This window comes from Caretta caretta, chromosome 18, assembly GCF_965140235.1.
Source record: "Caretta caretta isolate rCarCar2 chromosome 18, rCarCar1.hap1, whole genome shotgun sequence".
In the NCBI taxonomy this organism is placed as follows: domain Eukaryota; kingdom Metazoa; phylum Chordata; order Testudines; family Cheloniidae; genus Caretta; species Caretta caretta.
Window position 1 is genome coordinate 22,591,210 of NC_134223.1, and position 12,655 is coordinate 22,603,864.

The window sequence follows — 12,655 nt, forward strand, 5'->3', positions numbered from 1 at the left end:
TTATCTAAAGTGATCATCAGGTGGGCCATTTCCAGCACAAATCCAGGTTTTCTCACCCTCCACCTCCCCACACAAATTCACTCTCCTGCTGGTGCTAGCCCATCCAAAGTGACAACTCTTTACATAATCAAGTCGGGCTATTTCCTGCACAAATCCAGGTTTATAATATATAATAGTATAATAATATATATATTATTATATATAATATAATAATAATATTTATAATAGCTCATCCAAAGTGACCACTCTCCCTAATTACGCAATAAGTCAGAGAGAGACCAGACAATAAAGGACAGTTACCAAGCCCCTTATTGATGGTATAAATATTTTCTTCTGTTTTTAAAGATTTAAAGAAATATAACGTTTAATAAAATGTTCTGTTTGCTCTGCCTCTTTGCCCATGTTGGCCTGAGACAGTAATGGTGAGCTCCAGGTGTCCAGACACTGAAGCCAGCATTTGGTCTGCTGGCTGTTGTTAAGAGGGATGACAGCAAGCCACATCGTGTATCCATAAGAAGAGGAGACAAAGTTAGAACACTAGGGAAGGAACTCTGGATAATTTTAGTATTATGACAGGTGCGGAATTGTGCAGAAAAGTAAAGTTTTGGTGCAGAAGAAGAGTTGTGTATTATAGTGCAATTAATTTACCAGACTCATAATAGAATGAAGCGGGCAAGGAAAATAACAGTGCAAAATATTAAACATGTTGAATATAAAGTATCAAGTGCAGAAAAAAAAACAAAAAACAGTATTGCATTTTACCTTAACTCCTCACTGGATTATTTCCATGCATTAAACAGTATCTACAGTTGTTCCTGATTTATTCCAGCATAAGAGTGCTTTCCTCCTGTTTAGTTTAACCCACTCTGAGTTAAAGTAAACAGGAACAAGGAATTCCTATTTTGGAATAAGAATGTCTACACATGGAGATGGTCTGAAACACCTATTGTGCTTTAAATTCACACACTACCTTAATCCGCATGAATTGTCAAGCATAGGAAACTTTTAAAGGGATACTACTCTGATGGGCTGCAAAACATTACCCACATCCATCTTAAAAAGTATATTTTCGTATCCCTGGTAATATAAACACTATCATTTCTCCAAGACAGCAGTTGCACCAGTGTAGAATCTTGGCGGATGAGCTGGATGACCCAAGAAACAAGTTAAATCACAGGTTTCAGAGTAGCAGCCGTGTTAGTCTGTATCAGCGCACTGGGACTACGGGCATTAACATGGTGATGGTGGCACTGCAAGAGCCTTCTTGTTACACTACGAGCTACCAAGCACACAAAACCTGCACTTCACTGTTTCTTAATGCAGAGTTTGCCAGCCCCAAGCTAGCTTGTCCAACGCTGCATCTTGAAGACAGCTAAGTTTCTCTCAATTAAGGGGGCATTTATAAATAAAATGGAAGTTATTTTCTCATCCAGGGATTTCTATCCAATTGGAGAAATTCTCTTTGTCTTAATAAAGGAATTTAAAATGTGTGCCCAGGGGCAGCAGGATAGAGGGGGTGAAATCTAAGCTTACGATCATGATTACATCCCAAGCCTCACAGAACTTGATTTCTAGCCTCGGTTTCAAACATAGGCACATAGGGGTTTCTGTTATTTTATGCAAAATAGTTTAAAAGCCAAAAACTGAGTAATGTTTGGGAAACCTCAAGCATAAATTAGGCTAGCGCAGCTCCAAGAGATTTAACTCCTAGGTATTGTGTTACTTCACTGCATAACAAGTGAATACCATGTGGCTCAGGAAGCTTTTAAACAGCAATAGCTGGTAATCTCTGCTATACTCCTCAGCCTTGTCTTGCTAAGTGTGGCTGGATATCAAGCCAATAACCCATCAGGGCCATCAGGATCCCGAACTACTGGAATGTCCTCCTACCCTCAGCAGGGAGAGGAGAAAAAGCAGTGGATGGCCACCACGTTTGACTTCATCTTCCCCACAACACACACACAAAATGTTGCTATGAAAACTTGTTATCAACACAAGACTTTATATCCTTGAGTGTATTTAAATAACTAAGCTTCAGCTATGATGGGGGTCATTTAGGTACCAGTTTATTACAGCTCAAGCAGACCCAGAGCTAGGAACAATGCACTGGATAGCAGCTGTTGTAGTAAGAGTATGATAAAGTTCTCTCAAAATGGACACTAACTGTGCTACTGGCAAGATCCCAAAAATATTCAGGTTTATCAGAGAATCTAGGACTGGAAGGGACCTTGAGAGGCCACCTAGTCCAGTCCCCTGCACTCATGGCAGAACTAAGTATTATCTAGACCAACAGTTCCCGGCCAATGGGAGCTGCGGGGGCAGCGCTCAGGGCGGAGGCAGCAAGTGGAGACCCTCTGATCCCCCAGGGCAGCAGGGACATGTTGTCCGCTTCCAGGAGTGGCGCGGAGCCAGGGCAGGTAGGAAGCCTGTTCTCCAGCGTGCTGGGAGGTAGGGGAAGGAGTTGAGGAAGGGAGAGAGTGGGAGGAGTTTCTCAGTGAGGCCCGTGGACCCCCTGGAGTACCCTCAGGGACCGCAGTTTGAGAAACGCTGATTGAGACCCTCCCTGACAGGTGTTTGTCTAACGTGCTCTTAAAAATCTCCAAGGATGGAGAGATTCCACAACCTCCCTTGGCAATTTATTCCAGTGCTTAACCACCCTGACAGTTAGGAAGTTTTTCCTAATGTCTAACCTAAACCTCCCTTGCTCCAATTTAAGCCCATTGCTTCTTGTCTTATCCTCAGAGGTTAAGAAGAACAATTTTTCTTCCTCCTCCTTGTAACAACCTTTTATGTACTTGAAAATTGTTATCATGTCCCCTCTCAGTCTTCTCTTTTCCAGACTAAACAAACCCAATTTTTTCAATCTTCCCTCACAGATCATGTTTTCTAGACCTTTAATAATTTTTGTTGCTCTTCTCTGGACTTTCTCCAATTTGCCAACATATTTCCTGAACTGTAGCACCCAGAACTGGACATAATACTCCAATTGAGGCCTAATCAGCGCGGAGTAGAGCAGAAGAATTACAACACTCCTGCTAATACAGCCCAGAATGAGGTTCACTTGTTTTGCAACAGAGTTATACTGTTGACTCATATTTAGCTTGTGGTCCACTATGACCTCCAGATCCCTTTCTGCATTACTCCCTCCTAGGCATTCATTTCCCATTTTGTATGTGTGCAACTGATTGTTCCTTCCTAAGTGGAGTACTTATTGAATTTCATCCTATTTACTTCAGACCATTCCTCCAGTTTGTCCAGATCATTCTGAATATTAATCCTATCCTCCAAAGCAGTTGCAACCCTTCCCGGCTTGGTATCATCCGCAAATTTTGTAAGTGTACTCTCTATGTCATTATCTAAATAATTGATGAAGATATTGAACAGAACCAGACCCAGAACTGATCCCTGCAGGACCCCACTTGTTATGCCCTTCCAGCATGACTGAGAACTACTGATAACTACTCTCTGGGAACAGTTTTCTAACCAGTTATGCACTCACCTTATAGTAGCTCCATCTAGGTTGCATTTCGCTAGTTTGTTTATGAGAAGGTCATGTGAAACAGTATCAAAAGCTTTAATAAAGTCAAAATATACCACATCTACCGCTTCCCCCATCAAAGAAAACTATCAGGTTGGTTTGACACAATTTGTTTTTGACAAATCCATGCTGACTGTTCCTTATCACTTTATTTTGCTCTCTAAACTCCACCTGGAAGATTTCTGCTACGCAACTGATTTGTCAGTTGTCTTTCTTTCATTCAGTTTCAAAGATGCATTTGAATGTATCTCAGCACACCTGTGACAGGGGAAACCTGTCAGAGAACTGTAGGGAGTTTCACTTTATTTGGAATATTTGCATAGGACTCAGAAGTTCCTGTGTTTGGAATGTTTTCTCAGGGTTCCAAGAAAGATTTTTACTTCTACATGTATCTCACCAATGAAAGCACAATGAATTCTCCATAGAGGAGAACGTTTTAAAACAATTCACTTTACTGTAAACCACATATACTAAATGTTTTTTTCCCTGAATTTCCTTATAAGTTGCAGCATTATAAAAGGGTGGGAAAAACTGCAATAAATGACCCTGTTAGTTTCAGATCACTCCTCTAGCCATTAAACCTGTTATGTCTAACAGTTTAAGGCATAGGTGCCAACGTCTCCTGACACTGGTAGGTGCTCGACCTCTCCCCCACCCCACCCCCATTCCAAACCCTTCCCCAAAGTCCATGCCCCAATTCCGCCCCCTCCCTGCCCCACTGGACTCCTTCCCCAAATCCTCGCCCCACCTCCTCCCCGCCTCATCCCCCGAGCGCTCCACATTCCCGCTCCTTCCCCCTCCCTCCCACAGCTTGTTATGCCGCGAAACAGCTGTTTTGTGGCAGCAAGTGCTGGGAGGAGAAGCGGGGATGCAGCGCGCTCGGGGGAGGAGGCGGAGGCAAGGTGAGCTGGGGCAGGGGGAGATTGGCTGCCTTGGTGGGTGCAGAGCATCCACCAATTTTTCCACGGAGTCAGCGCCTATGGTTTAAGGCTTCATTCTTCATCAGACCAGATGTGTTTTCTACTTTACCTTGGGATTAGTTCGCTGCTGAAGTCTCCTTTCTTCCCTCTCTCTCTGCAAACGCTCAAATTCTTCTCTAATTTCAGCTGGAGTTCTCCTCCTCTCCACAACCTGTGCACAAAGGAATTAAGAAACCAAGGTTAACAGGTAATAGAACATCCAGCCAACAATCACAGACAACTGAATCTCTGATGGGATTTAGAACACTCCAGTGCTTTTCACTCCCTTCTTAGATAAGATCCCCTTTCCTGCCACAATATGATTTTTTCCTGTGATCCATTGCGAAATCAAGCCACTGTGTTTTTATTACTTTATTTATTTAGATTTATAATTCAAGCACCTATTCCTGACCCAAAGTACTTTTTACACAATTAAAACTATACAACACAAATAAGAAAAATCTCTCTCTATATATACACATGTATGTATTTCAGGTATCTGAGAAGCAAGGTGGCTGAGGTAATATATTTTATTGGACTATCTTCTGTAGTGAAAGAGAGAAGCTTTCAAGTTACACTGAGCTCTTTTTCAGGTGTGGAAAAGGTACTCAGAGTGTCACAGCTAAGTGCAAGATGGAATAGATTGTTTAGCATTAGGCGTTAATACATATTGCAGGAGACCATTCAACGTGAAGTGGGAAGTTAACACTTCTGCAGTTACAGAACTATGAGCGTTAGTGGGTACAGATAGTTGCAATGAGAACATAAATCCAGTGTCTTTATTGAGTCTCTGATTTTTAATCAAAGGAAAGTTATCAATTTAAGCTCCCAGGCTCATCTTTTGAAGGCATTCCTTTGAGGACAAGGACTAAGAGGTCTAATATATCTGGCAGTTCCAACAAGGTATAATGATATTCATATACCATACCAATAACCCTATAACTGCCCCACACAGAAGAACTCTCTCACTCTCTCTTTCAATCAAAATGAAATATTTATTTTAATGACTCAGAGAGACTGGTCTACTGATGTGCTTACAGGTGAGCATGTGTAAGTGTTTGCAGGATCAGTGCCTAATGATCCTATTTTTCATTATGAAGTTCATCTTCAAAAGGAAGTTACATTCGGGATAACCACATCGTTCATTTAAAAGAAGAAACAGGGCTAACTCTGCTGACTTTTCAAAACAGACTGCTAACTCTCATCTGCCTCGCACCCAGTTTTAACAGTGCTTCCACTAACACTTATACTGGAATTTTATCATGTGGAAGTTCATGGCTTCAAGCAGGATGGATAAAAATCAATGACAGGTTTTTTTCCTCAAAAAGCATTTTATTAAAAAAATCTGATTTAAATAAAAAAATCTTAAAAAAAAAACCTATCTAAAGATAGTTTTAATTAAGACACATTATAGCTCAAAGATATCTCATCATGGAATAGGGATTATAAATTCTAATTCTAAAGTATGAGACAATATATTCATGTAATGTTTAAGAACAGTTTTGTAAATGAGTTCCAATAGTTCATGGATGAGGGACCCAATATTATGGGGTTCCACAGGCTTCTGAATAGATTATTTAGGTTAATCTTTCTATCTACCCAGTGGGACTCAGTGTTCAGTCCAGAAGATAAAAGAGATGCTTCGTTTTGCAGTTCTCAAACTGGATTCGTCTCTCCAGAGGTAACATGCTTGTTAACAGCAAAAATGTTTATAAATAAATAATATACAGAAGTGAGACATAGCAGACCTCAACTCGATTGTCCCTCTGCAAATTTGCATACACAGAGTCAATCCCTTACCTCTCTCTAAAAGTGCAAAGTTTCAGAAAGTTCAATTAATAGAAGATCGTTAGGGGCGGAATAGATCTGGACAAGGAGAAGAAGTCTGGAGATAAATGTGAGAAGCGAGGGACATATGTATGTTTTGTTAAAATATTATATGTTTGCTGTTGACAAAAAAAATCCAGAATACTTAACTTTGTTGTTTTAGTTAAATAAAATAATTTGAATGCCTGTCTGGCAATGGTCTCCTCCTAATACAGCATGGCAAGAAAATCCTCCAAATATTAATGATTAACCTGCTGAATCGGAGATAGTTCACCTCCCAACGACTTCATAAATATCTACTTCAATTATCTTTGGTAAATGAAATAACCAAACAATCATTCATTTTCTGATATAGTGTAGCTGTAAAACTAATCTGAAAAATTTTCAAAATAAATCACTGTTTTTAAAAATATATAGTGTGTACCTTCTAAAAATGAAACCTACGTCTATCTCTGAGTTGTAAAGAATATGTATTAAGGTTATCACAACCAACAAGAATGCACTTTTATGTAGAAAATCATGGTTAAATTGAGTCTTTCTGACTAGTGATTTAAATCAAATCCACCCTGGCTTCAAGTGAGATACACAGTGGCCTCCAGAAATGAATGGCTGTCTCTGAAGTTCGGATTCCTGTGTTGGACATTTCACTCCAGCACTTGTCCCTCACCTTCACCTACTCCTCACGCACAGAGGATTATGGAATTTTGTGGAAAGGGAACCCCGATTCCAATAGGAACCATGCAAAAAATGTAATTGTATAACACATTCATATTCTGTCTCATAGAACACCAGAATGGAAACATACCCCCTTATTCTCTTCTCTCCATTCTACCTCATCTTCCCTCCACTTCTGTTTTCCTTCTTTAATCTTCCCCACTGTCCCACTATCTTTTACTCTGTCTCCTGTCTTTCCCCTGTTGTACATTCTTCTATTCTTGACTTCCCTAAGCGCTAGACTTTCCCTTCATCATTTGCCTTTTCTCCTCTACTTCTCCTTACACCATTTCTCTCCTCCCCCTTCTTTTACCTTCTCTCCTATAGCATCCTTTTCTTCCAATATTTAAAAGCATAATGCACTGGTCTTGGGCACCCATCAGCTGAGGAAACATTCAGCTTCACAGAAGAAAGGGTTACAGTATTTGTTCAGCTCTACAGGGCAGAGAGACAATTAAAATATATGAAATCTCAATGAAGCCAGTCTCCCATCCCTTCACCCCAAAAAGAGATTTGCACTGTGTTAAGCTGGGCTTTGAAAAACTGATGGGAAACCCACCAGGCAACGATCAGCCTTTTGAAGCCAAACTTTGTGGAGGAGGTTCCAAGGGTCCCTTGCATATGAATCTGAGGCATTAGATGTTAGATATCAGCTTCAAAAACTGCTGGTGGTAAAGTCTTAATTAAGCATGAGGTATGGGAAGGACTTGCACGATGCTGACTTTAAAACCACTTTACAGAAACCCGGATATTAAATCTGTCTTTCAGAACTATGTAGAAGACACGTTTGGCAGGTAATATGCTTTGCCAAGGCCAAAAGGGTGAGATATGTTGTGGAGAATCCCAGCTGCTTAACCTTTGCAAGTTTGAATTAAGAACTCTTAAGTTACTTTTTCTCTGATTTTCTTTATGACGTAAGGAAGAGGAAAAGGTTCCATAGGTGTCAGTTCACCCAATTTCTAGTCATCAGATTATAAAATGAGTTAAAATTCAGGACACATCCTGCATGGAGGCTAACTGCAAAGTTTCAAATGCTTGGCCTGTCCAGTTCTCATGAGACTGAAAAGGTCTGTTTCATTCTTTTATATTCAACCTGGCACTTCATTTGGATTCTCAAGGGCCACCTATATCCACTACTGTTTATATTTACATACCAGTCACCAGAGCCCATAACACAATGATGAACAGCGGAATAAAACTAAGTAATTTAGGGCTTATCTACACTACCCACCAGATCAGCGGGCAGCTATCGATCCAGCAGGGGTCGATTTATTGCATCTAGTATAGTTGCGATAAATCGACCGCTGAGCACTCTCCCAGAACGAGGAGCACAAGCGGAGTCTATGGGAGAGCGTCAGCTGTTGACTTACAGCGGTGAAGACACTGCAGTAAGTAGATCTAAGTACGCTGACTTCAGCTACGCTATCCATGAGCTGAAGTTGCGTATCTTAGATCAACCCCGTGCGGTAGTGTAGACAAGCCCTTATTTGTAATTGGGATACTGAAAATTAATAGCCTTAGTCTCTACACATCCAGTGTCTAGGTTATGCACGTAGAAAGCTGAACAGACCCAGAAAGAATTTAGCAATGGAAATCTAAAATACTGGTTGTGATCTTCCATATAATCAGTATTGCACTGAGGCTTTCACTATCTATACGTATTAAATATGAGAACTTATATTAATGTAACATAAGGTTGCATTTTTAAACAAAAATCAAGAAATGTAAACATTAAAGTTCTACACATATACCCCATTTTGCCTCAAATATATCCATGAAAACCCTTTTAAAGTCTATAACAGCTGGGTGTGAAACACTATTTTTTTCAGAGCAGCAGCCGTGTTAGTCTGTATTCGCAAAAAGAAAAGGAGGACTTGTGGCACCTAAGAGACTAACCAATTTATTTGAGCATGAGCTTTCGTGAGCTATGCATCTGATGAAGTGAGCTGTAGCTCACGAAAGCTTATGCTCAAATAAATTGGTTAGTCTCCAAGGTGCCACAAAGTACTCCTACTCTATTTGTGTTCATCACTATTCACCATTTGTGGGTGAACTTTAATTGATGCCTCTTACTGCCAGATTACAGGACTGGACAACAGGGGAAAGGGTAACTTGATAGTCACCCTATTCTATTCACTCCCTTGGAAGAATCTGGCATTGGCCATTGTCGGAAGACAGAACGCTAGATGGACCCTTGGTCTGACCCAGTATGGCCGTTCTTATGTATGCCCTGACTTTTCAACGTCTAAAATTGCTACTTTGATGAAAAATTGTGTGTTTAATTCAATGAAGAAATTTAATTTGCTTTTTTCCGTTGCAAATTAGCATGAATACAAGGACTCTGGGTGGACTTCCTACTGAAAGGTTCAGTTTACAAAGTGTATCCCTAGCATACATCAGAAGGCTAAAAGTCAAAGGAAAAAATGCAAAACAGCCATGCTAAAAACAGGTATCTTCTCGATCCAGGCAACTGTGCTCAGGGAAAACATGTGCCAGTTTCTCCAAATTGACCATATTTCTGCTACCAGCACCCTGGTGAAAATATATGGCAAAATCTAAACAAATACTGTAACCCTTTCTCCTGTGAAACTGGATGTTTCATCAGCTGATGGGTGGTGGACCAAAACCGGGAGGGATTTCATCACCTGGAACAAGAAACCCCAACAGCTAAAACCAAACTAAAATCAGATGCTGTAACATGAGACCCATGTGGGACAATAGGAACTGAGGTAAGCAGTCAGAGAAGTGACTCTGTTCGATATTAGTATTCTCGGAGCAAGTGAAACGAGTGGACTGGATGCGGAAGACTCCATTCAGGCAGTATCACGGTACTCTACTCAGGAACGCAAGATGGTAACCACAATAAAGTTATATAATGTCACCGTGATAGCCACAAAGTTATATGCTTCTGAAACTTGGCAAATGTTAGAAGCCCACAACAGGAAACTTGACGCATTCCAGAGATGTCTGCAGAGAATACTTGGTGTCTCCTGGTGGGATAAAGTAACTAATGCTGGTGTGCCACAAAGGACAGGTCAACACACTCTAAAGACAATGATTTGAGAAAGAAGGCTGAAGTGGTTTAGGCATGTTGTAGAGCTGTAAATAAAAAAAATGACCCAGCCACTCCCAGTCTCTATTCAAAGCCAAGTTAATGGTATCTAGTTTGCATATTAATTCAAGCTCAGCAGTTTCTTGCTGGAGTCTGTTTTTGAAGCTTTTCTGTTGCAAATTGCCACCTTTAAGTCTGTTACTGAGTGGCCAGAGAGGTTGAAGTGTTGGGGAGGATAAAGAGTGGATAAATCCTCTTTCACAGCACTTTACAGCTGCTTCAAGAAATCTTTAATCTCACAGACTTAGCTGATTGTGAAAGTGTTTTAGATGAAAGACATTTGCATGGGACTGGAAAGACACCGATGACACATTTGTCTCAGAAAGATGTTGCTTTTCATGGTAATATTCTATTAGGGAACTCTCTGAATGTCAGATTTATTATACCCCTTTCAAAAAAGAAGAAAAAAGCATTACTTGAAAATCCATCGAGATGATCTCAATGTGAGAGGTAGAAATAACTAAACAAGAGTGCCTTCAAATAGATAGTTTTGATATCGTAAGTATTTCAAATTAGGCTGGATTTAGCCCCTTTTGTGAGATATAAGGAAAAGAATTTTTCTTACCTCCCATCCTTCCATTTCCAGTCCTCTCCTCCCATATATGTCATAAATGGCTCTTGTCTGTGGATCACTAAGCACTGCAAATTAAAACCAAACATACTCAGAATACAGAACTCAGTTTTCAGTCTTTCCTTCAAAATTCCAGCAAATATATCAATGACTATTTCAAATAAAAACATAGATACTATAGACCAGCTGTAAATAGACACACAAGGCGTCTTCCCCTGCTCCACAAATGATTTTCTACACCTACACTTACTCACAGGACACACTAACGTCTCTATCCACTAGATATATATCCTTTAAATATAAAAATAAAAGGACAAAAACTCTGACAGAGACATGCAGATTAATATAATCTGCAATTTTTAAATCACAGAAGCAATATTTTTTAAGACCAATGAAACACACACCTTCTAGCGATCATCCATAGGACCATTTCCTATTTCATCAGTTGAGCACAGCACATTTGTACGTATTCAGGCATTGAATCTCAATTCACAGAGCTTCAGAATTTGTTTTTTCTAAAAGGTTTAAAGTACTTTAAAACATAAAAAATCCCAATCACAAAGGAGCAAAAGCAAATAGCTGAGTAATGGCAATAATTTTCCCAGCAGCGACCACATCCCTGAAGAAAAACCTGTGAACACCTGCACTCAACTCATCTGGTGAAGCAGCTTCAGGAGGAACCAATTGCTAACAGAAAGCACAAGTCTTATCCCAGCTATGTGGATGAAGTAAGACTGAAATATTCTGAACAGAATGTAATACTGCCACTGGGTGCACACACCGATAGCACTGTGCCACGGCTGATTTTACAGGCTGCATGGTGATACCTACCCACTTTTCCAGCAATGAGCCCAGAAGCAGCATTTTGGTGCAATTACACGAATATAGCAGAGAGGTTTTTCACTAATATCTAACTGCAGCAGGAGAATTTACAAAATTCCATTCAGAATGGCGTTTCAGCACACACAACATTAGGTATTAGTCTGTATTTTTTAAATCAGTCCAGACACACACTTTTATGGTTTATTCATCTCCTCCTCTTGGTACAGAAAGTATGGCATGCTTTTAGTCACAAAGCTACTTCCTAAGGCAGCAGTTCTCAAACTGTGGGTCGGGACCCCATTTTAATGGGGTCACCTGGGCTGGCGTTAGACTTGCTGGGGCCCGGGGTCGAAGCCCAAGCCCCACCACCCGGGGCCGAAGCTGAAGCCTGAGATCTTCAGTCCTGGGCAGCTGGGCTCAGGTTACAGGCCCATCCCGCAGGGCTGAAGCCCTTGGGCTTCAGCTTTGGCTGGCTCGTCCATCTGGGGTGGTGGGGCTCAGGCTTTAGCCCCCCTGCTTGGGTGGACTCAGGCTTTAGTACCCCCTCCTGGGGTCACATAGTAATTTTTGTTGTCAGAAGAGGGTCGTAATGCAATGAAGTTTGAGAACTGCTGTCCTCAGCTAATTCCTATTTGTCCTATCTACACACCCAATATCACTAAAAGAAAACCAGGTGGCTTCCCCCAACTTCTCAGCAAAGATTTAACAGCAAAGGCAGGACTGTTGTCAGGTCCCATATTATTAAGACCTCATTACTTTTACAAAATACATCTTGGTGCATTTGCATACTTCTGAGTATTTTGGATTCTTTTTTAAACAGAGAATCACAGTGATACACACTGTAGAAAGCCTTCATGCTGATAGAATTTCCATCTTAAAGGCCTTGATTTTTCAGAAAACCGTAACATTCCCTTAAAGGTTTTTTTGGGGAATTGATAGATTCATTTGACCTTTACTCCAAGTTCACTATTTTGCCTGGGAATTTCTTTAAACTCCCATTCATTTTTAGGGGGCATGCCATCATACTATTTGGCTTCCTTCCTTCCACTCACCATACCAGATTGACCCTGTTCCATGTGGTTCTCTGCCTGCTACACCACCCATGACAGCCA

General features: G+C 40.7%; 1 protein-coding gene across 4 annotated transcripts in view; it reads right to left on the bottom strand.

The window, feature by feature from the left end:
• The window catches only part of DNAJC11 (DnaJ heat shock protein family (Hsp40) member C11), a 75,602-nt gene that overhangs the window by 46,028 nt on the left and 16,919 nt on the right, over positions 1-12,655 (bottom strand). For all 4 annotated transcript variants that reach the window (XM_048825007.2, XM_048825008.2, XM_048825010.2 and 1 more), the window contains exons 3-4: positions 10,716-10,789; positions 4,568-4,669 (exon numbers count right to left, since the gene is read on the bottom strand). In XM_048825007.2, the coding sequence (XP_048680964.1) occupies positions 4,568-4,669; positions 10,716-10,789 (176 nt within the window). The remainder of the gene's footprint in view (positions 1-4,567; positions 4,670-10,715; positions 10,790-12,655) is intronic.